The sequence below is a fragment of the Rattus norvegicus genome, chromosome 13 (assembly GCF_021556685.1).
Source record: "Rattus norvegicus strain SHRSP/BbbUtx chromosome 13, alternate assembly SHRSP_T2T, whole genome shotgun sequence".
In the NCBI taxonomy this organism is placed as follows: Eukaryota; Metazoa; Chordata; class Mammalia; order Rodentia; family Muridae; genus Rattus; species Rattus norvegicus.
This window is the reverse complement of record NC_141546.1, coordinates 72,162,329-72,187,425: the sequence shown is the minus strand read 5'-3', so window position 1 is coordinate 72,187,425 and position 25,097 is coordinate 72,162,329. Positions and strand designations below refer to the sequence as shown.

Below are 25,097 nucleotides of genomic sequence, written 5' to 3'. Positions count from 1 at the left end.
GCTGGAGGGCTGGGGGGTGAAGAAGCAAGCCAAAGCCTGATACACAAACCTCTCTGTTTTCACAGAAGAGTGAAAACAGTATAAGCTCAGCCTAGGACGAGGCTGGGAATGTACAAGAATCCTCCAGAGTAAAAATGCACTATCCAATAACACGGCTTAAGAGGAACGGCTGTTGCTGTTGCCTCCAAATTTACCTCCGTGTCTAGCACATAGCAAGTACTCAGTGAATGCAAGGCGGTGGGGAGCAAGGAGCTCTACCAGCTGTATAGGAGAGCTGCTGGCCCTACGCAACTGAAGCCACAAATCCCAAAGGTTTATCTATCATACGTCTATCCATTGATCCATCTATCTACCTATCCATCTATCTATGTATCCATCTATCTATCTATCTATCTATCTATCATCTATTCATCTATCTACCTATCCATCTATGTATCCATCTATCTATTTATCTATCTATTTACCTATCTATTCATCTATCTATATATCCATTTATCCACCTATCCATCTATCCATCTATCTACCTACCTATCTATCTACCTATCCATCTATCTATCTACCTACCTACCCATCTGTTTTGTGTGTGTGTGTGTGTGTGTGTGTGTGTGTGTGTGTGTGCGCGCGCGCATGTGTGTGTTCATTCATAAGTTCATGTGCAGGAAACCACGGAGACCAGAAGAAGGAGTCAGATGCCCTAGAACTGGAGTTCCAGGCAGTCGTGAACCCTGTGGTGGCTGTGAATGGACTTCTGGACGAGCAGTAAGTGCTCTTAACTGCTGAACCATCATCCTTCTGGCCCCATTTTAAGGGCTCTTGCACATGCTTTCTTACCTGAGTTTGTGGCTACTGGGCATAATTTGGTCTTCATGTAGATCAGTTACTGTAGTTATCAGTTGTCATTGTGTGACATCCTCCAAAATCCCCAAGATGTGTAGGAAGGGTTTGCCTCCTCAGCAATCCCCCCTGAACATCACTACCTATCACTGCAGTAGAGTTAGCTTTTATCTTCTGCTCCAGAGATGCTTTAGCCGTTGATCCGTGTAGTGGCCGGTAACTACTTCTCCATCCCAGGAGTAATCTAAGTTTGGCTATGCAAGTTATTTCTCCGACACCCACAGAATCAGGGTTTCTGATCTGAGATGGAATTCTGGGCAATCTTATCATCAATCCCAGTACTTGGGAGGCACAGGCAGGAGTTCAAGGCTAACCCGGATAGCCAGGGATATATAACCAGGCAGTCTCTCCAAATAGAATGACAACAAAAAGGGGGCATCAAACTGCCACCTTTGTAAGAAACAGAGTAGGTAGGGATCTAGCTCAAAGTCACATTGCTGGGTTGTGGTAGGAACAGCATTAAGATCAGATTTCCTGTCTGCTACTCTTTCTATCATGCTAGGTGAATCTCATTTCTCCACGTATCATCATCTACATCATCACCACTGCCGCCACCGCCACCATCATCACCATCATCCTTACTTCACTTCCTCATGGTGCTTCATAAGTTTTAAAGCACTGTCACCCAAACAGCTTCATTATCAATAGTGAGAGTCATGATGATTAGCATTAGAATGAGCAATTGTTGGTTTCTCTGAGCAGAGCAGTTTCTACGAGCTTTTGCACGGTTTCATTAGCCCTCACGGCGGTTCTGTATATCAGAATAGTAGCATACTATTTTTTCCCACTCTTTTATGGATCCGGAATATAGGCTGAAGAGGGTTAAGGAACTTGCCCAAGGCCACACATCTAGGAAATGGAGCAGTTCAGCATCGTCCTAATTGCCTGCTGCCAGAGACCCCCTAACAGTCTCCAGCCACCCACTGCGCTTCCCCCCAAATGCCCTTTGGAGTAGACAAAGAAGGTATTATACAATGCATTGTAAACCCAGGCTTCGCTGGGAGTTTTAAGCTTGGTTTTATAGGAATTTTACAGTCTCTCAGGCCCAGAAAAGAGAATAATTCCCCCAAAGAAAAGGATATAGTGAAAGCAGCCTCCAGGGACGCCTGCAGTTAAAGGAGAAGAGCAGGAAAAAAAAAAAAATGCTAGCATATAATTAGGAGATACTTTCCTGTTCCAATAGCCATGAGCTTGAAAACGCACTGGTTTCATTCAAAAGTGTACTGTGAAAGACTTAAAACTGTGACTATGTAAAGCAGTGTTCACACACACCCAGGGATGCACAATGTGATTAAGGAAACAATGTTCTGACTGGGTTGCCCGGTTACAAGTTGTTACTTCAGCGGGTACCAGCAGGCCTTTGGGCTAAGTTCTTGGCATCTAGATGGAACCACTCAGAAGCAGGGGTGACCCAGGTATGGCACTAAAACCGAACCCCAGTATTTGACGAAAACAGCTATTTCCCACCTTAAACCATCATTGTGGAACTGGGGAACAAATCCCCAAACATCCTAGAAATATTATGTAAACTTTTTAGTTCCCACCTTCCCCCGGGGGTCGGGGGGGAGAAATCCTCTCCTCCCAACGCCCACCCCCCCACACAAAGAAAAACCTTTGTACAAACCTCCATTAGTTCTCCAGTCTCTGTGCTCGGGTTGGCGTGCATTGCTTTATCTGCACTGCCGAGCTGTGAGCAACACAGATAATTCCAAGAATAGCGCAGTGACGGGAAAGGAGTTTGGGCTTTGGAATTTCTCACACCTGCATTTGGTTCCTGGTTTAGCTACTTCCTCATTGTAATCTTGGGGAAATTGTTTAAATTCTCAAAACTTCCACTTCCTCATAGGTAAAAGCAGGCTTAAGTATGGTTCCTTAGATAGAGGTTGTGAGGATTAACTCAGGTAAGCAAATAAACAGGGATGTTCAACAAGGAGTTGTCACTAAGAAGACACACTCTCTACCCTTAAGAATCTCACCATCTAGCTGGTGTGAGTTCAAGGCCAGCCGAGTCTACAGATTGAGTTCCGAGACAGAGAAACCCTGCCTCAAAAAAAAAAAAAAAGTCTCTCCACCTAACGAAGTGGAGCACAGCCCATCCTTTGCGCTTTGTTCTGTGATAGAGGGGTACAATGAGGGTTGTGGGATCACAAAGGAAGATTAGCCCACCCCTGCCTCATAGACTTTTTTTTAACTGTGTTAACCAGCCAGAAGGCACAGCCAGCATTGTCCTAGGTAAAGTATGGCACACAGGAGAGTATGGTAAGTTCAAGGTGGTCCAGTTCTGGTTTGAGCCAACGAACAGGGAAAGATGGGGTTGAGACAGAAAGAGCGGAAGCGGGGTTGGGGATATAGCTCAGTGGTAGAGCGCTTGCCTAGCAAGCGCAAGGCCCTTGGTTCGGTCCCCAGCTCTGGAAAAAAAAAAAAAAAAAAAAAAAAAAAAAAAAGAGCGGAAGCTTTAGAGTCAAGCCGTGAAGAGCTCCAGCTCAGTCACTTTCCAGCCCCACGTTCTCAACCAAATGACTTCTTCCTGGATCTCAGTCTCCCCATTTATAAAATGACTGGGATCACAGATACCACGTATGCCAGATGCCTGACACGGAGCTTTCTAAAATCATGTTGATTGCTCTTTATCACTCTCTACAAAAAATCTTCACGGCCTATAGCACACCCGCCTTTTCTTTCAAATCAATGGAAACATAAACGGATGAATTGATTCGCTTAACACGTATTTATTAAATACCGCCATGTGCCAGACAGACGCTAGGTCCTGGGAATGCAACACGGAGCAAAACAGACAAAACCCTGCCCCGGTGGGACTTACAGTTCCTAAATAGAGATGGGCGGGTGGCTCACCCGAGGACAGCCCACTCCGTGGCCCTCGAGGCTCTCCAGTTCCGTGATTTAAAAAAAGAGTTAATAAACCGGGAAAGCAGAGTTCCCAGGAGGTCTAGATGTTAATCCCACTTCCTAACAACAACGGGGAGCCTCCTGCCCTCCCCCTTAATCGCTTCTTGCTTATCAAGCTCCGGCATCCTGTTGTGACCCAGGGGAACGGGTGAGTTGTGTTGTTTGGCAGGAAGAAATGTCAAGGAGGGCTAAAGCGGTTCGTGGGCTCCAGGGCCTGAAGTGGTGGCTGGAGGAAATGGAAAACAGCACACACACACACACACACACACACACACACACACACACACACACACACACACACACACACACAGGCTAGCCAGGCTGCGAATTGCCTATCTCGGCTGCTGAGCGATAAGCCAGCTCACATGCCTTGTGAGGGCGCAGAGGGCCTGTTATTTCAACAGCAGGATAATCATACTTCACAGGTATGACTATCTTTAAGAAAGGCCTCACGACAGGAACCTCACATAATCCTCAGATTCTGTGGGGTAGGAATTAACCCCATTAATCCCACCTTGCCCTTGCAAGTTAACTCTTCCCTCTCCACTGCCTCCTTCCACGTGGCATATGACTACCTACATAATTAAGTCATACACGAGGAGGCGGAGGGAGCTCGAGGAGTGGGGGGGTTCTTACCTCATTCCTTATCCCGCCGTACGAATCAGTCAGCCCCTCACAGCTGAGTCCACTAAACTTTTCAGATAAGTTTATTAGCTTCCCTTCCATCCACCCATCCCATTGTGCACCAAGCCCAAGTGCCACTGTCCCCAGTGACCTGTTGTCCCAGTCTCAGACACTTGTCAATCTCTATCAGGGCTGGCTTGTTACAGTTTCTGAAGCCAGTCCTCTGCTTGTTCTCCTCATCCTGTTCCCGTCCTGTTTTCTGAGTCTCCTCTGCCACCTCAATGCTTTTAACCACATCTGCACACCTGCCTGTCGTCTGTCTCTCCCTTTCCTTAAGGGAATTCTTGTTCCTCAAAATCCTATTGCAGCTTCTGATTCCAGGCCCTGCTTCCTAACTTGGTCTCGCCACCTGTGACTTCTCACCCTCCTCCTCAACCTTAAAGACACACTCTAGCCTGGCCCCCTGCTCTCATGTGACCCGCTAGGTGGAGTCCATAAAGCACTTAGCATCTGGTTTTATGACGTTCTAAGGTCTCTTCGCTCTGAATGAAGCATGAAGAACTTCAGCATAGAGGTGCTGACTTCTCAGGTTCTGCCTTCTGAGTGCCTGGCTCTGTGCCTGGGACATGGCAGATGCTAAACTTAGAGGTGTTTGGCAAATTCTCCAGAGTCAAGCAATTGGAGGGTGTAGCTAATTTGGTTTTCTCTGACTATCAGCCTCAGCACCAAACACAACAAGGCTACAAGAATTTTATTCTAAATTCACTAAAACACTTGTAAGTCAAGGGGCACGATATCGCGGAGGGTTTCCTTTTCCACAAACGCGTGGCTCATTTACCAGACGTGGAAGGTTTAGTATTTGTGTAGCCTTCCTTCCACACTCCCCAGGATAAGAGAGGAAAAGGAAAGAAAACAAAAAAGAAAAGAGAGAAAGACCCACCTCCCATCTCTTCCTCCCAATGGACAGCACCGCCATCACTTCCTTTCGAGCCAGGAGACAGGAAGCCTAGATTAGCTCATGAAACTCCCAGTTAGCCTTAGGTTTCCTCACAGATGAACGTGTTAGGGAATGATTTAAGAAGACAGTTCACAGGATTAGCCATGAAGATATACTGTCTACTACCCTCCTGAAGTAACATTCCCAGAGATGCCCCCTACCCTGCAAGGAAAAGGAAACTTTGATTTCCCTGGGATAAACAAGCTTTCTAGAGCGAGGTTCCGTCGCAGACAATGTGTGCACTTGCCAAATTACAAGCTCAAGTTCCACCCAAGTACACACAATCAAAGGCTTTACCAAGGCCATCATTACACAGACATGGGTTTCCTGCTGTTTGGGTAACATTTTAGCGCTGCAGCGATGCAAGAAAAATGTCATCAAAGCATCGAGGTAGAGATGGCTTGTTTGGAGTGGCAGGGTCTTTTTTTTCCACCCGATGGCTTACTTCACCTTGTCCTTTTAACGCCACAGTCTGGGAGGGAGCAAAGGAAACCAAGAGGAAAAGAGTGGGCTGCGTTGTGCATGTAATTTGTCTCACCATTTTAGATGGCTTTTTAATGAGCTTTCTCATTAAGGGCTCTGTGAGTCTATGCTTAAAGTTTTCGGAAAAGCCGATTAGCAGGCTGAAATCGGATGGCACCTTCCCAGCCAGTGGCTTGTTTTCCAGGGACTGTAAGGGAGGGAGTCTATGTAAGAAGAGAGACCTGACCTAGCAAACATGAAAGCAAATGGTGTGACGTTAACCAATCCCTACGAAAATACTAATGGTCATCAATTATTAGAATATCGGAGGCATCTGTGATAGCTTTGCTCCGTTCAACTTGTTCCTGAGAACAGAGAGGATGATTGTCTTGTGCTATCCTAGCCCTGAGCTCGTATTTCCTGTAGGGCACGCATTATATTGCATCAAAGATAAAGTGCCCTCTGGGCTCTGACCCCTGAGAGATGGCACTAAGTCTTACCCAGTCCTCCTTCCCATTTCCAGGGCCCAGCGCAGCAGCGTGCAGCTCCAGTGTTGTATCCAAACCCACTAAAAGTGGCTCACCGTTACACCGCCTCGGTGAAGCGCCACCGGCACATGAACGAGCGCATCAATGATTTAGGCGAGTGCCAGGCTGCACATCAGAGTACTTGATCGAGTTGCAGGACTCCGCAAACATTTTAATGTACTGACAGTCCCTAAGTAGGGCGACAGCCTTCAGTTACAATTGTCCAGAGGGAGAAACGTATTGAGAGCCAGAGAGACAACTGCTTTGTTGCTACGAGCATCCTCTGTTGGGCTTCTGAGTATGAATGGCTCCTTTTCATAAGAGAGAGATGGATGTGGCTTTTGCTTTGGTTTGCCTTGCCAGTGAGTTTACTTAGCAGAATCCAAACACAGATGCATGAAAGAGAATCCTAGCTGTTGCCTATGCTTGAACCGACTGTCCAGTGCGCCCCCACCTCAGCTTGGATGGTACAAAGAATGCTCTACTCCCAGTGCCTCTAGAGAATTCAGGGTATGATATATTTGCACAGCCTGACACAATGTTGGCCATGAGGATATGTATCATGGGGTATAAAACAAGGAGAGGGGCTGAGGCTGCCCCTCATTACTGATTCACTAGACTGGGTATAAACATCAAGAGAGGGTGATACAATCCTTCCCAAAATGTTTGCTGAACGATCCAGAGCCCCATTCCACCCCTTTATAAGGCTGGTGAAGAATAGTTTTGTGTCTATGCCAGAGATGCTCACTCTCTCTGACTCTCCCCATCTTCTCTCTCCTCTCTCTCTCTCTCTCTCTCTCTCTCTGTCTCTCTCTCTCTACACACACACACACACACACCCACACACACACACACACACACACCCCTTCATACACAGGCACTGAGGAATGAATGATCCATGCCCAGGGACATCAGAATGAGCGTGAATGTTCTCAGATCAACTACATAAGCCCTTTGCAGTGCGATCAAGGACAGCAGATCCCTGAAGGTGCTGATGAAGAAAAGAGTTGATCTTCCAACTGGTGTGGCATCCTATTGGTTGGCATTTATAGTTTAGGCAAACTCCCCTGAGATTCCACTTCCTGCTGAAGTTCAAGGCCTTCTGGCCTAGCGGAGTCTCGGGTCACTAGAGGGCAGCCTGGAACAGCCTTTTCTCAGCAATCCTCTCTTGCCTACTGACAAAGCTGCGGCGCCCACGTTGTTCTGGGCAGTAAGTAGCTTGCCAGCCCATCCTGGAACCGGTTTCCTTTCAGAAACTTGTCTCGTTGCCACATCACCGAATATATCCTGCATGCATTTCACAGTGTCACTATAAGAAATCTGATTCCCAGAGAAAAATAAATCCTTAAAGGTGTACAGATCGTGTGCCCTCGAACATTAGATATTGAAAGAATCGAAGACATTCTTCCTATTCCCAAAAGGTTCAAAGATAAGGCAAAACTATAAAGAAACCTCTTTAAAAACCAAAATTAGTAGCAGTTTTCAAATTAATAGAATAAAGTAGTAAGTTAGATATAGACAGATGCTTGTCTATGTTCATCAAGGAGCCCCAGGCCAAATGGAAGGGGATCATTATAGGCTAAGATGTTTGTAAATTATTGTGGGGAGGGGAGGGTAAAAAGGGGCCTCGGAACAAAGTGAGCCAAAGAGATCTGGGCAGCCTAGTGTCTAACTCAGGGCCCTTTCCTGGTGCCTCAGCAGGTACTTTAAATATCATCAGCCATCAACTTTCATATTGGCACAGCATCCATGTATTCAATACAAGCTTGCACAGCACTACTGGGTGCCAAGCACTGGGAATACAACGGCAGACAAGACAAAGACCTTCATACTGGCCTCAGCTATTTACGAATGCGCAATTACGAAGCAGCAGACTGAGTGACAGGCAAGGTAGGGTCTGTGGATGTGCATAGGAGAGAAGCCTAACCCAGGGTACAGGTGAAGAAAGAAGGAAGGCTTCCTGGAGGTAGACTCCTCCAGTGGGAGCATTCAATCCAGGAGTTAGAAGCAGAGAGAGAGAGAGAGAGAGAGAGAGAGAGAACTGGCATGGTTGAAGGTCAGTGGAGAGAGGAAGCAAGGCCTATTTAAGGAACTGAAAGAAAAGCAGTGACTCGGGTTAAATGAGCGAGAGGGAGCCCAAGATGCAGAGCCCAGCATTTAAGACACCTGCTCTAATGGGGATGTTCAGTAATAACCCTAGGGCTCTGAGGAGTTACTAAAGGCTCAGGCGTAGTGGTGGTAATCAGGTCCCCCTATTAGTAGGGCCCGCTGATGCAGGGTCAATGCTACCGTGGAACATTAGTAAAGTAAGTCTGAAGGAATCTGCCTTTCCCTTTAACTGGACCTTTCCAGTTTCCTTCCTCTGTCCGATTCACCAATTTTTCCTGAAACTCTTACAAAACAGAGTTCTATTTTAAGGTCATCTTCACTGGAAAGGAAGCAAGAAGAACCTAGAAATGTGACTGCCACACTTGCTGCACTGCCTGTCCTTTAGTCCCAGTGTTCCTCGAAGCAGGTAATCACTAAGGGAGGTCCCTGGACAGAGGGAGGCAGGGGGATGCCAAGTCCCAAACCTGTTTTTTTGTTTGTTTGTTTGTTTGTTTGTTTGTTTTTCATCATTCATGCAAGACAGAGAAGAAAACACAGAATCTTTTTGGGTCCCTGCTGAGAACATATGCAAAATGTACAGAGAGGCCTTATCTCCTGCATAGTTAAAAACCCCTAATCAAGCCTCCTGTTCTGGTTTACAGGTTGCCAAGAGGCAGGTGATAACAGTAAACTTTAATGGCCAGCAGGAGCGCCTTGTGGCACAGCTGCTTAAGCCTTATTTAATTAAAGTCTAATTCCAGACTTGTTTGCCTAAAGACTGATATAAGAAAGCACCCACCACCGCCATATTTAATGGACTCCACCCCACGTCTATCCCACGGTAGCCTACACTCTATTCTTATCTCCCAAAAATGGAGAATAAGCCCCTGGGACAGGAGGCTCACGCCCAGTTTTCTTTCCTTCGGAGCAAGGAAGAGTCTGTGCTGTGTGCAGGGCCTGGAGCCTCTGGTCACAAAAATAAACCACTGGAGTGCGTGGACTTTCCTTTTCTGACAGTGAGCCTACTCAGGAAAAGGCACTTGCACAAGATATTTTCCCCTGTTTTTCAAAAGGCATTCAATGGATAAACAAAAGGGTGGAAAGAAGGCTTCTCAAACCATCTTCCTTATTCCCCAACACAGGCTCTGGTGAAGCCATCCCTACCCCCACCCCCGTATCTCCCTTTTTGGTGTACACCCACCCCTTCCCACCCCAGCATACTTCCAGATTCCTTTTGCACAGTGCTCCGTCGAGTCTTAAAAGAACCACCGTCTCTCTGATTGTTGGGCTCATAACTGAAACTTCCCACACAGCAATATGAAGAGACGTTATGATTCAAACCTCTCCATTCCAGAAATATTATTAGTCTCGGGAAAAAAAAAAATAGGGGCCTGCTCTACGTCTGTCACCTGAAATAAACTCCCAGTTTCTCCCCCTGCTTCCCAGATGCTCGATTCTGAAGATTATTCAAGCTTCTTTTACCACCCCCAGGTTCTTTACCGCAACAGTTCCAAAGAGAGGGAGGAGGAAGGTGAAGCCCTCAGACATTGCCCCCCACGGGGGTGGGGGGGCTGTTTGGGGGGTGGAATGTGGTCACATGGAATGAAAATGCACTGGCCTAACCTCTGAGACTCCCTAGAGAATCCAGTTTGTGTCTCTTTGCAGAGCTCAGAACAGCCTGTATGTTCTCCTCTCCCTGTTGTGTGCTTGGCGCTTCCCCAGTGAGATATCTCCTGTAGAAGCTTTTCCTGTGAGGGGTGGGGAGCTTTTGTTCTCGTCAAAATCTGGTGCAGCTAATTAAAAGCATTGTCCTGAGAGGCGGGAAGTGGAGGGCTTCCAGGGACCTGTGTTTTTACACAGGGAAGAGTGGCTGCTGTGTGCTATTGAAACGTTCTTGATCTCTTGGCCCTGCTGGGCCAGCCACTTCAGGGGGAGATTTTGATAAAGCCCAGTAAGGTAAAAATAGACTCGTGAAGCCACGCTCTCCCTTTCTTCCTTTAGCTTGTGTTCTGAGACGAGCCGGGTTGCAATTACAAACCATTTCAGAGAAAGACCCTCTAATACTTGGGCTTTTGACTCCTATTGACCCGGAGTATTTTGGAGGTCATGGGACCGGTTGCCTTCTTCTGTTTCACCCATTTCCCAACCAATTGCATACAGACATGTTGCAGAAGTAAAATTTCTAGCAACGTTTAGCAATTGGTTGACAGTGGTTAAACAGTTCTTGGTTATTGATCTTTAAAAACGTAAGTGGTTGGAGCTGTAGAAATGGCTCAGCAGCTAGGAACACTGGCTGCTCTCCCAGAAGAACTGAGTTCAATTCCCAGCACTCATGCGGCAAGCTCTCAACCATCTGTAACCCAAGTGCCAGGAGGTCAGATTCCCTCTTCTGACCTCCAAAGGTACCAGGAATGCATGTGGTACACAGGCATACATGCGGGCAAAGGCTCACACACATGAACTAAAATAACAACAAAAATTAATAAAATGGGAACGTGGTATTATCAAAGATAGCATCATACAAGTCTTAAATTATATAATCTAGGATGGTCCCCACAGTGGCAAACCCAACTAAGACCAAAGTTTCGGTTTTTTTTTTTTTTTGTAAAGATTTTTTATTTATTTCATGTGAGTACACTGTCGCTGACTTCAGACATGCCCATTACATATGGTTGTGAGCCACCATGTGGTTTCTGGGAATTGAACTCAAGACCTCTGGAAGAGCAGTCACTGCTCTTAACCACTGAGCCATCTCTCCAGCCCCAAGACCAAAGTTTGATGAGGCAACATTCATTCATTTGAGGAGTACCACTCCCCTGGTTTGTGCTCTCTAGAATCAAGAAGCTTCATTCGTTTAGCAAATGCTACAAATATGTGCTGGGCATGGACTATATGCCCGGCAGTACTCTGGACCCCTGGTATGTAAAATTGATCAAGACAAATACAGACCATATGGTGCCTGTGGCCAGGGAAAATGAATAATAAACAATGTCCAATAAGGAGATTATAAAGTATATTACGTAGTGATAAGGGCCTGGAGTTGGGGAGTAGATTAAAGTAAGGCCACCTGGGAGAGTTATGATGCAATTGAACAGAGATGTGAGAGTGATAGAGTTTGTTTGTGGTTCCCCATGGAGAAAAACTTAAAGAAAGGAAGAAAGAAAGAAAGAAAACAGAAAAAAACAAAAAAAAGGAGGCGCTGCCAAGGACCCGCCCGAGATGAGACTATTCCGACAAGGGGACCTCTGTGAATGCAGTAGTGAGAGACAAGAGGAGAAAGGAAGAGGGGAACGTTCTAGGTCAGCAGAGTCCAGGTTAGCATTATAAGGATGTCGTCTTTGATGAGGGAGCTGCTGGGGGTTTTGAAGCCCAGGCATGAAACTATCTGATTCATGTTTTAACAGAATCATCCTGACTGCTGTGAAGAAAATACCCTGTGAGGAAAAAATCAGCATCAGAGATGGATGAATCCTTAGTGTAAACAATCCCCCATCCCCACCCCTTCCCTGGGTAGATTTTGAAAGCAGAGCCTACCAGATCGAGGATAGATTAGATATGGAGTGTGAGAATAAGAGTCAAGTTCAGGCCAAGGCCACGACTCCGGGCATGCAACTGGGAAGAAGGAAAAAGCATCAACCGAGACAGGGAAGGCTATGCCAGGTCAGTTTGCATCAATCTAATAGGAGTAACTTTATCTGTGGTTCTCATCCAGTGTGCACATGATTGTCATAAGGGGTATCCACACCAGTGACCTCAGAGACTCTGCACAATAGGCCTGGAGTGAGGTCCAACAATATACATTTACTGTGCCTATTAAATAGTGAACCACTGAGTTGTTAACAAAAATGCTGAGAGTTTATGTGCTTAAAATTCTGGACTTCCAGCTGGAGAGGTGGCTCAGTGGTTAAGAGCCCCGACTGCTCTTCCAGAAGTCCTGAGTTCGGGTTGGGGATTTGGCTCAGTGGTAGAGCAAGGCCCTGGGTTCGGTCCCCAGCTCCGAAAAAAAGAAAAAAGAAAAAAAAGAAGAAGTCCTGAGTTCAATTCCCAGCAACCACATGGTGGCTCACAACCATATGTAATGGGATCCGATGCCCTCTTCTGGTGTGTCTGAAAAGAGTGACGGTGTAATCACATACATAAAATAAACAAATCTTTTAAAAAGGGACATTCTGCACTTCCTAATGAAACACATGAGAGGATTTAGAGACAATTCTCCACTCTATGATGAACTATAGCTGTGGGTCCTCCTTCGAAAATATATTCTAAGTGAATTGTTTAGCTTATTACAAGTTAAGGCCAAAGCAATTAAAACATGCATGATCATGCGTGTGCGCACACACACACACACACACACACACAGAGAGAGAGAGAGAGAGAGAGAGAGAGGGAGAGGAGAAGAAGAAGAAGAAGAAGAAGAAGAAGAAGAAGAAGAAGAAGAAGAAGAAGCAGCAGCAGCAGCAGCTGGGAAGCTGTGAGGTTAACTTTCTCTTTCTTTCTCTCTCTCTCTCTCTCTCTCTCTCTCTCTCTCTCTCTCTCTCTCTTTCTCTCGGTATTTTCTTTATTTACATTTCAATCCCCATCAAAATTCCAACTCAATTCTTCATAGAGTTAGAAAGAGCAATTTGCAAATTCATTTGGAATAACAAAAACAAACAAATGAACCCAGGATGTCGAAAACTATTCTCAACAATAAAAGAACTTCTGGGGGAATCACCATCCCTGACCTCAAGCAGTATTACAGAGCAATAGTGATAAAAACTGTGTGGTATTGCTACAGAGACAGGCGGGTAGATCAATGGAATAGAATTGAAGACCCAGAAATGAACCCACACACCTATGGTCACTTGATCTTTGACAAAGGAGCTAAAACCATCCACCGGAAAAAAAGATAGCGTTTTCAACAAATGGTGCTGGTTCAACTGGAGGTCAGCATGTAGAAGGACGTAAATTGATCCATTCTTATCACCCTGTACAAAGCTCAAGTCCAAGTGGATCAAGGACCTCCACATAAACCAGATACACTCAAATAGAAGAAAAAGTGGGGAAGAGCCTTGAACACATGGATACTGGAGAAAGTTTCCTGAACAAAACACCAATGGCTTACACTCCAAGATAAGAATTGACAAATGGGACCTCATAAAACTGCAGCTTCTGAAAGGCAAAGGACACTGTCATTAGCACAAAACGGCAGCCAACAGATTGGGGAAAGATCTTTACCAATCCTACATCCAATAGAGGGCTAATATCCAATATGTACGAGGTTAATTTTCAATCTCCTCTTGTGGGAAATTAATATACTGGTTACAGGACAGTAATTTGACTAGTAAATTAAGGTAGTTTTGGCATCATGTAGTTTGACCTATCTGAACATCAAGCCGATCACCATACTTCCAGCAGCGATGGGAAAAGAATGGGGAAAAAAAACGTTTCATTGGAAACAAAATGGAAAGACGGAGTGAGCGTCTCCAGAGAGCCGAGTATAGTGGTGTACATTTGTAATGCTGACCCACTGGAGGAAGAAATAAGAGGACCACTGTATGCCAGAGGCGAGCCTCCTCTACCCAGCAAGTTCCGGGCCAGCCAGCACTACACAGTGAGACCCTATCTCAAAAAACAAAACCAGTAACAGAAAGATAATCATCTCTAAGGACATTGCTAGCCATACTTCAAAGGGGTTATAATGTTCTAACTGAAGCTAATCTAAGAGACTTCCTCTAAAGATCCCAGTTTCCAGATTTGAAAACTGAGACTCAAAGAAGCCAATCTCATTCGTTCTTACATTCAGCAAGCAAGTCTGGAGATGGGACTGGGTTTCTGAGCGGCAATCAAAGGCCAGCAAGGCTGGTTCCCAGGGCTGTCAGCACTTGCTCGTCACAATTGGTTCCACCAGGGGTTGGAATCCCCTGGTGAAAAGAGAGATTGCATAATGAAGCCACATTCAATAGGGGCTCGCTATTCAGTGTGCCTCCTGACTGGATCGCTCTTTTATCCTGGATCATTTTCTCCAGCTATTTATTTCTGTGCGGTGGTGGAAACATTGACGACAAAATGGCACCTTCTTACCCTCTTGCCTGTGCTTCTGACTCACACCTGCTGACAGGACCAAGCCTGTCAGCGGCGTGGTTCCCCGGGGAGCCGGAGGTGGGTATTAACTCACCCTTACCCTCCCCATCACCGTCATCAAGACTGTCAGCTGAGTTCTGGTTTTTAAAAAAAAAAAAAAAAAAAAAAAAAAAAAACAAGAAAAGAGAAAGAAACAAAGCAACTGGGCAAACCTTTATTACTCAGTGGGTCACTGCAGGGAGAGAGAGCAGCTCAATTTTCCAGTCTCACGTGGGAGCTGCAGGCTGGCAGTTGAAAGGCCAGCTTTTGACTTGTAAAACAGCAGCCAACTTGGCCAATAGAGGCACTTCTGCAGAGGGAACAGGGTGCCCGCTTCTCCATCCGACGATAATAGTCTCTTCAGCAGGTGGAGCATCTGTCGGAGGAAATTTATTTGGGGGAGTATTTAGAGTGCTTGTCCTTTCAAAATCAAGCATCTGTTTGATCTAAACAACAACAACAACAACTATGATCATGACGATGACGACGACGTTCACATCCATTGGAAGGAGAAGACAAATTGAAGCATTGTCCCTTTCTCATTTCCAGGAGGCTGTGACATTGACTAATACTTTGTTCCTTATTAACGACAATAGACAGGCTGGTACTCAGTTCCCATTTTTTTTGCCTGCCCCACAGTCTCTAGACCACAACTCTTGCAAGGCAGCTGTCCCATGAGTAGAGATCGTGTTATTACAAAGAGCAGAGGTGTCTAGTTATTTATGGATTAAGCCCCTGACCTTATCTTCCTTAGCCTTGCTCAATGTCACCCACACAGAGACCATCTGCCTGTGGGATCTACTCGGATTTAGTTGACCTAAGGAAGTAACTTAAGGCACAAGACTTGGAGTATTTTTTTATTATTGTCGTTTTGAAATATATGGGTCTTTGCTTGGATACTCATTAAACGGCTAGTGGTGGTGTGGGATTTTTTTTTTTTTCCTCTCTCCTGAGGTTGTTTTGGGATATTGGGAAAGGGGGAACAATGAAGAACAAACTGCTCTGATTAATAATGTATTTATAGTTCAGTCTGCCGGGTGATTTCCCAGAGTGCCAGCTTTTCTTTATGAGGCTAGAAATACTGTATCTGTGACTGTCTATCCCTACAATAGGCAGGAGCCAGAGGCGAATATTCAGTAGCAGGCGAATATTCAGTAGTATTTATTTACATGCATATTTATATATTTGCCAGGTTGGCGATATAAATACACCCAGTCCAGCTTTCCCTCCTACTCTAAAACTTGCCTCAAGTCATCCCAGTTCCCCCTAGACGGTGCCCTTAGAAACATATCCACACTTGTTAAGCAACTTTATTCTACTTCCCCCAACACACACACACACACACACACACACCACCACCACCACCACCACCACCACCACCACCACCACCACCACCACACATAGGGAGCACCTGGTGGCATGGTTTCATTATGAAAACTTTAACTTTTAAATTACACAATCTGTCCAAGTTTTGAACCAAGGTCTGGCTTCCGTGACACTCTAGAAATAGAAAGCACCTTTGGAACCCGGCCCTTGGTTGGGCAAGGTGGGGGAGATGTCAGGTGCTTGTCACGCTGGGATTCAGGGAGGGCCCAATGGTCTTCAAAAAAAAAAATTGGAAAACAGGTTGGCACTGTCGCTTTAATGTTTACATGACTTTAATAGTCATCTTTATGTCAAGAAGACATTACCTCAGACTCAGTCATGATGCCTTCAGGAACCTTGAGGTGCCCTGTTTGCTTCAGACCTCCTTCGTACAGGGAGGATAATTCCCAGAGTCCTTGGGTAGAAATCAAATGACCTCATTTCCAAGAGCTCCTTGTGACCAGTGACTAACTTTGTAATCGCTCCTGCTCTCTCTCTGTTTGTCTTTCGTTCGTTCTTTCTTTCTTTCTTTCTTTCTTTCTCTCTCTCTTTCTTTCTTTTTTTCTCTCTCTCCTTCCTTCCTTCCTTCCTTCTTTCCCTGTTGCCTTTCCATTTTCCTTCCTTTTTACTTTTTCCTTCCTCTTGTGGTTCTGGGGGTTGAACCCAGGGCTTCATGTACACCAAGCTTACCTTTTACCACTGAGATAGACTTCCCACACTGGCCCCCAACGTGGAATGTTTCTTCAAGGTGCTTAACGTAATTTATGTCATACTTGCATATAGGCTAATGTTAATAATTTTGTGGTTACTTTCAGAAGCAACGATTTATTTCTGAGGTCATTTCACAGCTATGGAGTGAGTAGCTACTGGGCTATACCTGCCTTTAAAAGTTGTATCAAGCAGAATGCATGGAGTACTTGCTACATTCTAGTTTATGTGTTTAACATAGCTTCTCTCACTCCAGCCTCATGACATGCGGGTAAGAAAGCATCCTTACAATCTGTTTGGAAGGTAAGAAAACTGAGGCACAAGTCAGCAACTTTTCTAAGGTGGCACACCAGGGATGTTGCTGAGCCCAGATTTTTATTATTATTATTATTCTTTTTTTAATGTTAGCAACTCTTGTTTATTATTTTTTCTTCCATCTTTATTAACTTGGGTATTTCTTATTTACATTTCGATTGTTATTCCCTTTCCCGATTTCCAGGCCAACATCCTCCTCCCCCTCCCCTTCCATATGGGCTTTCCCTCCCAACCCTCCCCCCATTATCGCCCTCCCCCCAACAATCACGTTCACTGGGGGTTCAGTCTTAGCAGGACCAAGGACTTCCCCTTCCACTGGTGCTCTTACTAGGATATTCATTGCTACCTATGAGGTCAGAGTCCAGGGTCAGTCCATGTATAGTCTTTAGGTAGTGGCTTAGTCCCTGGAAGCTCTGGTTGCTTGGCATTGTTGTTCATAAGGGGTCTCGAGCCCCTTCAAGCTCTTCCAGTTCTTTCTCTGATTCCTTCAATGGGGGTCCCATTCTCAGTTCAGTGGTTTGCTGCTGACATTCGCCTCTGTATTTGCTGTATTCTGGCTGTGTCTCTCAGGAGCGATCTACATCCGGTTCCTGTCGGTCTGCACTTCTTTGCTTCATCCATCTTGTCTAATTGGGTGGCTGTATATGTATGGGCCACATGTGGGGCAGGCTCTGAATGGGTGTTCCTTCTGCCTCTGTTCTAAACTTTGGCTCCCTATTCCCTCCCAAGGGTATTCTTGTTCCCCTTTTAAAGAAGGAGTGAAGCATTCACATTTTGGTCATCCTCCTTGAGTTTCATGTGTTCTGTGCATCTAGGGTAATTAGAGCATTTGGGCTAATATCCACTTATCAATGAGTGCATACCATGTGTGTTTTTCTGTGATTGGGTTACCTGGGCCCGGATTTTAACCCAGGTGATTCTATACCAGAAACAGAGTCCTCGACCAGTTATGCAGATTCACCTGCTTTGGGCTCTAAAGAGAGAAGACAGATGTAATATGGTTGTAGGGTGTGTGGGAAGTTAGAGAACTTCCAAGAGGTATGTCGAGCCAAGCTCTCCACCACCTAGCATATAGCTTTAGCCAAATTCCTGTTCATCAGGAGAATGCTCCGTTTCCATAGTAGATAAAATCATATTGCAGAAACATGGATTAAGTAATCTTTTTGCCAAAATTCTTGGTAACACAAGTGTTTTATAATTCATCCTTTTCTATTTGGTTTGGGAATATTTGCATAGATACAATTTGATATGTGAGGATGGACATAGGGCTAAACATAAAATATTCCTTTATCATAGATAAACCTTTTATATTCAGGGCCAGATGGTAATTTAGTATTTACTGGCTTAAAAGTAATTTAAAAAAATTATTTTGTGCAAGTAAAACAAGTTTCTAAGGTTTAGAATTTTCCATGGTGGCATCTCGCTGATACTCAAAAAAAAGTTTTGGATTTTGGAATATTTTGGATTTTCAATGTTCAGATTAGGCATAGCCAGCCTATATGTGGATAGTTGGAGGGGAGGAGGTACCCCAGAGCCGTTATCTAGGCTTCATTTTGTTGGGACTAAGAAAAGTTCTTTACCAAAGAATCCAGAATCAGCTGACTGAGGTTGACTGGGAGATTTCAGGCTAGAGTTGTGAAGAAAACCCTGGTAAGAGTGGCTAGGCCACAGTAAGCCAGCCACTCACACTATGCCAAGGGTTATGGATCTGTCCTAAGGGATTTGTATTTTTAAAAGATCACTCTGACTCCAGGATGGAGACTAGGTTAGAGAACAACAACATTAGAAACAAGACCAGCCAGAAGACTCTTGGAATAATCCTGCATATGAAAAGTAGATTTTTTGATATGAGAGAGAAGAATTTAAGAATTAAGACTAACATTACCAGGGCTGGAGAGATGGCTCAGCGATTAAGAGCACTCATTGCTCTTCCAGAGGTCCTGAGTTCAATTCCCAGCAACCACATGGTGGCTCACAAACATCTGGGATCTGATGTCCTCTTCTGGTGCATGGGACAACTACAGCATACTCATATAAATAAATTAAATAAATCTTTAAAAAAGGGAATACAGAAAAAGTAATCCTTTAAAAAGATAAAAAAAAAAGAATAACATTGCCATTTCTGACTTGGACAACTAGTCATATAAAAATGTAACAGAGGTTGAACCACTCATGAATGTGTGCTCAAAGGACATTAAGTCAACACACTACAGAGATACTTACACATCTATGTTTATGGCTGCCCCATTCACAACAGCCAGAAAGTGGAGCTGGCCTAAGTGTCAATCGATAAACGACTAGAGGAAGAAAATGTAGAACAATGGAATTTTATATAGCCACGAAGAGAAAGGAAATCATGACATTTGCTAGCCAATAGGTGCAACTAGAGACCGTGGTGAGCAAAATAAGACAGATTCAGACATACCAAATTTTCTTTCATATGCAGAACCTAGATTTGTGTGTGTGTGTGTGCGTATGCGTGCATGTAGGTAGGTAGGTAGGTAGGTATATGTATAAACAGACTCTTGAAGGGGAGAGAGAAACCTTAAAGGAGGTAGAAAACAAGGTAATTGATTGCATGTGGCAATAAAGCTGAGGACAGAAGACTGAAGAGATGAAGCAATCAAGTGTAAGCCCTTGATACCTAGGTCTGAGGACCGAAGTTCAAATCCACAGAATCAGCCCCTGGTGCAGGGCCTTGGGAAAAGCCAGACACAGTACTCCACACATCTATAACCATGGTGTTCCTGTTGGGGGATGACAGACACGACACTGGAAAATCCCCAGAAGCTCATGGGCCAGCTATCTTGGCATACACAGCAAGAAAAACCAAAACAAGAGAACCTGTCCAAACAAGGTAAGGACTGACAGCCAAGGTGGTCTTCTGATCTCCATACACCAGCTATGTGACAGAAACACATCCATATTCACACCCACAAACACCCATGTATGTGCACACACTCACACACAAGCAATGGATAAATACAAAAGAAAGCCAAGGTGAGAAGTAGCTGGGAGAGGAAATGGCATGAGATGGAAAGGAGCAGCAGGCAGAGAGAAAGGCAGTGGGGGGAGGGACAGATGAGAATAAAGCACACTTATACGAGGACGTCATGATGAAACCCATTACTTCAAATGTTAACCTAAGTTAAAACCTTTAAAACAGGGCAGGAGAAAGAGCGATCTGAGAGGGAAAAGCAGGAGGGTTTGGAAAGATTCCACTGACACGACATCTAAGTAGAAACAGCCGGGGGAGACATTGGTGTGATCAGTTGGGAGTTACAGGCTTGGAAGTATCAGGGAAAGGGATGGTAACTAAAGCCAAGGGAGTGTGTGTGCCCACTTGAAAGTGTGGACACTGAGAAAGGAGGAGGCCAGTGCCTGGTACAGAGCCTCAAGGAAAGGGATAGCCAGTTGTTGGAGACATCAAAAGGAGAAGACTGGGGAGGCAGTTCAGTTGGTCCAGTGCTTGCTTAGCATGCTCAAAGCTCTGGGCTGGATCCCCCATCACGATCATTTGGGTGTGGTCACAAACACCATCCTTCAGGAGATGGTGAATGCAAGGGGATCTGAGATTCAAGGTCATCTTTGGCTGTGAACTGAGTTCAAGGCCAGCTTGGGATGCTGGAGCCATTATTGAAAACAGAAAAGGAAAACACAGAAGGAAAGAAAAACTCAGTCAAACAAAGGCAGTATTTCAAGAGGCTGAAAAACAGTGTCAAACCCCAACGTGTGAAGAAATCAATGGAGCGAGGGCCCTGCATTATCCCGAGAGTTTGTGTTAAGGACGTTACTGTTGCCCTTGGTGATAGATGATTGACAGAGGTATCGGTGGCATGATCCAAGATGTGGTAGAGAGGACCACGTGGAAGACTGAGGAAGTATGATGCCAGGTATAGACGATTCTGTGACTGACAAGCAAAGTAAAAACAAGGGCAGGGATCTGGGAGAGTTTGGGTTGTTTGTTTGTTTGTTTGCTTGCTTGTTTGTTTACCTTTGGTTCCATAAACACAGACTTGGATATTTTAGATATTAATGAAAAGACTTAGTAGGGGAGGGAAGCGAAAGTTACAAATGAAGATAGAGAATGCTAGCTGGGCAGTGATGGCACACAACTTTAATCTTACCACTTAGAAGGCAGAAGAATCTCTGTGAGTTCCAGGTTAGCCTGGTGTACAGAGTGTGTTCCAGGCCACCCAGGTCTACACAGACAAACTCTGTTTAAGGGAAACAAAAGAATAAATAAATTTAACTGGGAGGGTTGGGGATGCAAAAGAGAGGCCCAGGTGTAGCTATAAGCAAGAGGAATGCAATGGGTACAGAGGGAAGTTAGGCTTTGGGCTGTGGCAGTGGGAAGTCTGGGAAGCTGAGGTTACCACAGGGCGGCGAGTGCTTTCCCTGCCAGTGGGTGTTGAGCCATTTGCTGAGAGCGAGGAGGAAGTGATGGTGTGGGTGGGAGACATGGATGTCTGAAGATTAGCCGAGTGGAGAATACAGTATAACTGCTTCGCAGAATGGAAGGGAACACGGTACAGAGTCCCAGCAGGGGCTGGAGAAAAGTCAGAGAACATCCCCCACTGTGGCGAATGCTTTGAGCCAAACCTCCTGCTGAAACCCAGAAGCTTGCCTGGAAAGTACCTTATTCTATTCCACAGAGACATCAGGGGGTGGAGGAGCTGTATTCACATATAGAGCAGTTACTTGACTGAAGAGAGCATAAATATTTTTTACAGTGAATATTCATTGATAATTCATTATAACTGCTATGTTTACCAGGAGCACACAGTCTACACATCTCTTCAGTATGGTCTACGATCGAATCAATTTAGTTGTCAGAAAAAAGAATGAAAGGGTAGATTTGCCAAAAAGTAGCAGACTCTGGAGCTAGCCACACATGGGGTTTGGTCCTGCTTGGAACATCCAGCAGCTGTGTGGTCTGAGGCAAAAGAACTTCTTGTTTGTAAAATGGGAATACCAATAACTGCTGCTTGGAAATGGTCTATTTGGTAGAGTAATATCTTTTTTAATGTATTTATTTATTTTAAATATGAGTACATTGTAGCTGTCTTGAGACACTCCAAAAGAGGGCATCAGATCCCATTACAGATGGTTATGAGCCACCATGTGGTTGTTAGGAACTGAACTCAGGATCTCTGAAAGAACGGTCAGTGCTCTTAACCACTGAGCCATCCAGCCCGAATAGTATCTTTACAATATTAACTCTTTTTCTTTATTTTTGAGATTGAATCTTGCGATGTTGTTTAGATTGGCTTCGAACTCCTGGGTTCAAGTGATCCTGCCTCGGCCTTCCTAGTACTTGGGATATAGGAAACTTACTCACCTGGATCTCTTCCTGGAAGACAAATTGGGGTAAAAGGGCAAAGAGAAACAGAGTATTAAGGCCTAGGTAAAACAGTAAGGCCTAGGTTAAATCTTAAAGCCTAACTGTTCCTGGTTAGCTTGCCATTTTGTGCTGTAACTAATATTATGAGGAAACTTTCTCATATGTTGTTTCTGCTGTTACTAGGAAACTTTCTTGTGTCCAAATTGATTACATGTTTCTGCTATGTTCTGTGCCCTTCAACCAGTCACGATAGAAGTCAGTAGAACTGCTTTGTGTAGAAGAGCCCTCACTGCCTGGACAGGTGGGCACTCCTGAGACTGCAGAGAGGAAGAGACCACCAACACTGCCCACCCCTGCCCACATCCCTGGCCCAAGAGGAAACTGTATACGGCCTCTGGGTTCCGTTGCATAAGGGCACAGCAGCAGCGAGTCTCCTGCCTCTGAGACACCGCCGGAACCTGAAGGGACCGACCAGATAAACAGTTCTCTGCACCCAAATCCCGTGGGAGGGAGAGCTAAACCTTCAGAGAGGCAGACATGCCTGGGAAACCAGAAGAGACTGCACTCTTCACACATTACTGATTCCAGAGGAAAACACCAAACGCCATCTGGAACCCTGGTGCAAGGAAGATCCCGGAAAGGGCGGTGCAGATCTTCCTGGTTGCTGCCCCCGAGGAGAGCTCATAAGCAACACCCCACGAGCAAACTTGAGCCTCGGGACCATAGGTAAGACCAACTTTTCTGCTGCAAGCAACCTGCCTGGTGAACTCAAGACACAGGACCACAGGAACAGCTGAAGACCTGTAGATAGGAAAAACTACACGCCTGAAAGCAGAACACTCTGGCCCCATACCTGGCTGAAAGAAAACAGGAAAACAGGTCTACAGCACTCCTGACACACAGGCTTATAGGACAGTCTAGCCACTGTCAGAAATAGCAGAACAAAGTAACACTAGAGATAATCTGATGGCGAGAGGCAAGCGCAGGAACCCAAGCAACAGAAACCAAGACTACATGGCATCATTGGATCCCAATTCTCCCACCAAAGCAAACATGGAATATCCAAACACACCAGAAAAGCAAGATCTAGTTTCAAAATCATGTTTGATCACGATGCTGGAGGACTTCAAGAAAGACGTGAAGAACTCCCTTAGAGAAACACAGGAAAACATTAATAAACAAGTAGATGCCTACAGAGAGGAATCGCAAAAATCCCTGAAAGAATTCCAGGAAAAAACAATCAAACAGTTGAAGGAATTAAAAATGGAAATAGAAGCAATCAAGAAAGAACAGATGGAAACAATCCTGAATATAGAAAATCAAAAGAAGAGACAAGGAGCTGTAGATACGAGCTTCACCAACAGAATACAAGAGTTGGAAGAATCTCAGGAGCAGAAGATTCCATAGAAATCATCGACTCAACTGTCAAAGATAATGTAAAGCGAAAAAGCTACTGGTCCAAAACATACAGGAAATCCAGGACTCAATGAGAAGATCAAACCTAAGGATAATAGGTATAGAAGAGAGTGAAGACTCCCAGCTCAAAGGACCAGTAAATATCTTCAACAAAATCATAGAAGAAAACTTCCCTAACCTAAAGAAAGAGATACCCATAAGCATACAAGAAGCCTACAGAACTCCAAATAGATTGGACCAGAAAAGAAACTCCTCCCGTCACATAATAGTCAAAACACCAAACACACAAAATAAAGAAAGAATATTAAAAGCAGTAAGGGAAAAAGGTCAAGTAACATATAAAGGCAGACCTATCAGAATCACACCAGACTTTTCGCCAGAGACTATGAAAGCCAGAAGATCCTGGACAGATGTCATACAGACCCTAAGAAAACACAAATGCCAGCCCAGGTTACTGTATCCTGCAAAACTCTCAATTAACATAGATGGAGAAACCAAGATATTCCATGACAAAACCAAATTCACACAATATCTTTCTACAAATCCAGCACTACAAAGGATAATAAATGGTAAAGCCCAACATAAGGAGGCAAGCTATACCCTGGAAGAAGCAAGAAACTAATCATCTTGGCAACAAAACAAAGAGAAGAAAAGCACACAAACATAACCTCATATCCAAATATGAATATAACAGGAAGCAATAATCACTATTCCTTAATATTTCTCAACATCAATGGCCTCAACTCCCCAATAAAAAGACATAGATTAACAAACTGGATACGCAACAAGGACCCTGCATTCTGCTGCCTACAGGAAACACACCTCAGAGACAAAGACAGACACTACCTCAGAGTGAAAGGCTGGAAAACAACTTTCCAAGCAAATGGTCAGAAGAAGCAAGCTGGAGTAGCCATTCTAATATCAAATAAAATCAATTTTCAACTAAAATTCATCAAAAAAGATAAGGAAGGACACTTCATATTCATCAAAGGAAAAATCCACCAAGATGAACTCTCAATCCTAAATATCTATACCCCAAATACAAGGGCACCTACATACGTAAAAGAAACCTTACTAAAGCTCAAAACACACATTGCACCTCACACAATAATAGTAGGAGACTTCAACACCCCACTCTCATCAATGGACAGATCATGGAAACAGAAATTAAACAGAGACGTAGACAGACTAAGAGAAATCATGAGCCAAATGGACTTAACAGATATTTATAGAACATTCTATCCTAAAGCAAAAGGATATACCTTCTTCTCAGCTCCTCATGGTACTTTCTACAAAACTGACCATATAATTGGTCAAAAAAACGGGCCTCAACAGGTACAGAAAGATA

The 25,097-nt window shown here is 44.6% G+C and overlaps 1 protein-coding gene and 1 long non-coding RNA gene across 27 annotated transcripts in view; one reads left to right on the top strand and one right to left on the bottom strand.

Moving 5' to 3' along the window:
- The window catches only part of Cryzl2 (crystallin zeta like 2), a 42,486-nt gene extending 37,648 nt beyond the window's left edge, over positions 1–4,838 (bottom strand). For 15 of the 25 annotated variants that reach the window (XR_015635109.1, XR_015635116.1, XR_015635117.1 and 12 more), the window contains exon 1: positions 2,519–2,572. Coding sequence is in view for 4 of the 25 variants with exons in the window: in XM_087580206.1 (XP_087436332.1) it covers positions 2,519–2,560 (42 nt within the window). In the remaining 21 variants the exon portion in view is untranslated. Of the gene's footprint in view, positions 1–831; positions 2,001–2,496; positions 2,573–4,437 lie in introns of those variants that run through there. The other 10 variants (XM_087580217.1, XM_087580214.1, XM_087580204.1 and 7 more) reach the window with 3 other exon arrangements.
- A 3,681-nt stretch (positions 4,839–8,519) lies between these two features.
- Positions 8,520–25,097, top strand: part of LOC148001712 (uncharacterized) — a 31,252-nt gene continuing 14,674 nt past the window's right edge. Inside the window, exons 1-3 of one of the 2 annotated variants that reach the window (XR_015636051.1) lie at positions 8,520–8,717; positions 8,830–8,926; positions 22,578–24,036. This is a non-coding gene — a long non-coding RNA (uncharacterized LOC148001712). Of the gene's footprint in view, positions 8,718–8,829; positions 8,927–22,577; positions 24,037–25,097 lie in introns of those variants that run through there. The other variant, XR_015636052.1, reaches the window with a different exon arrangement.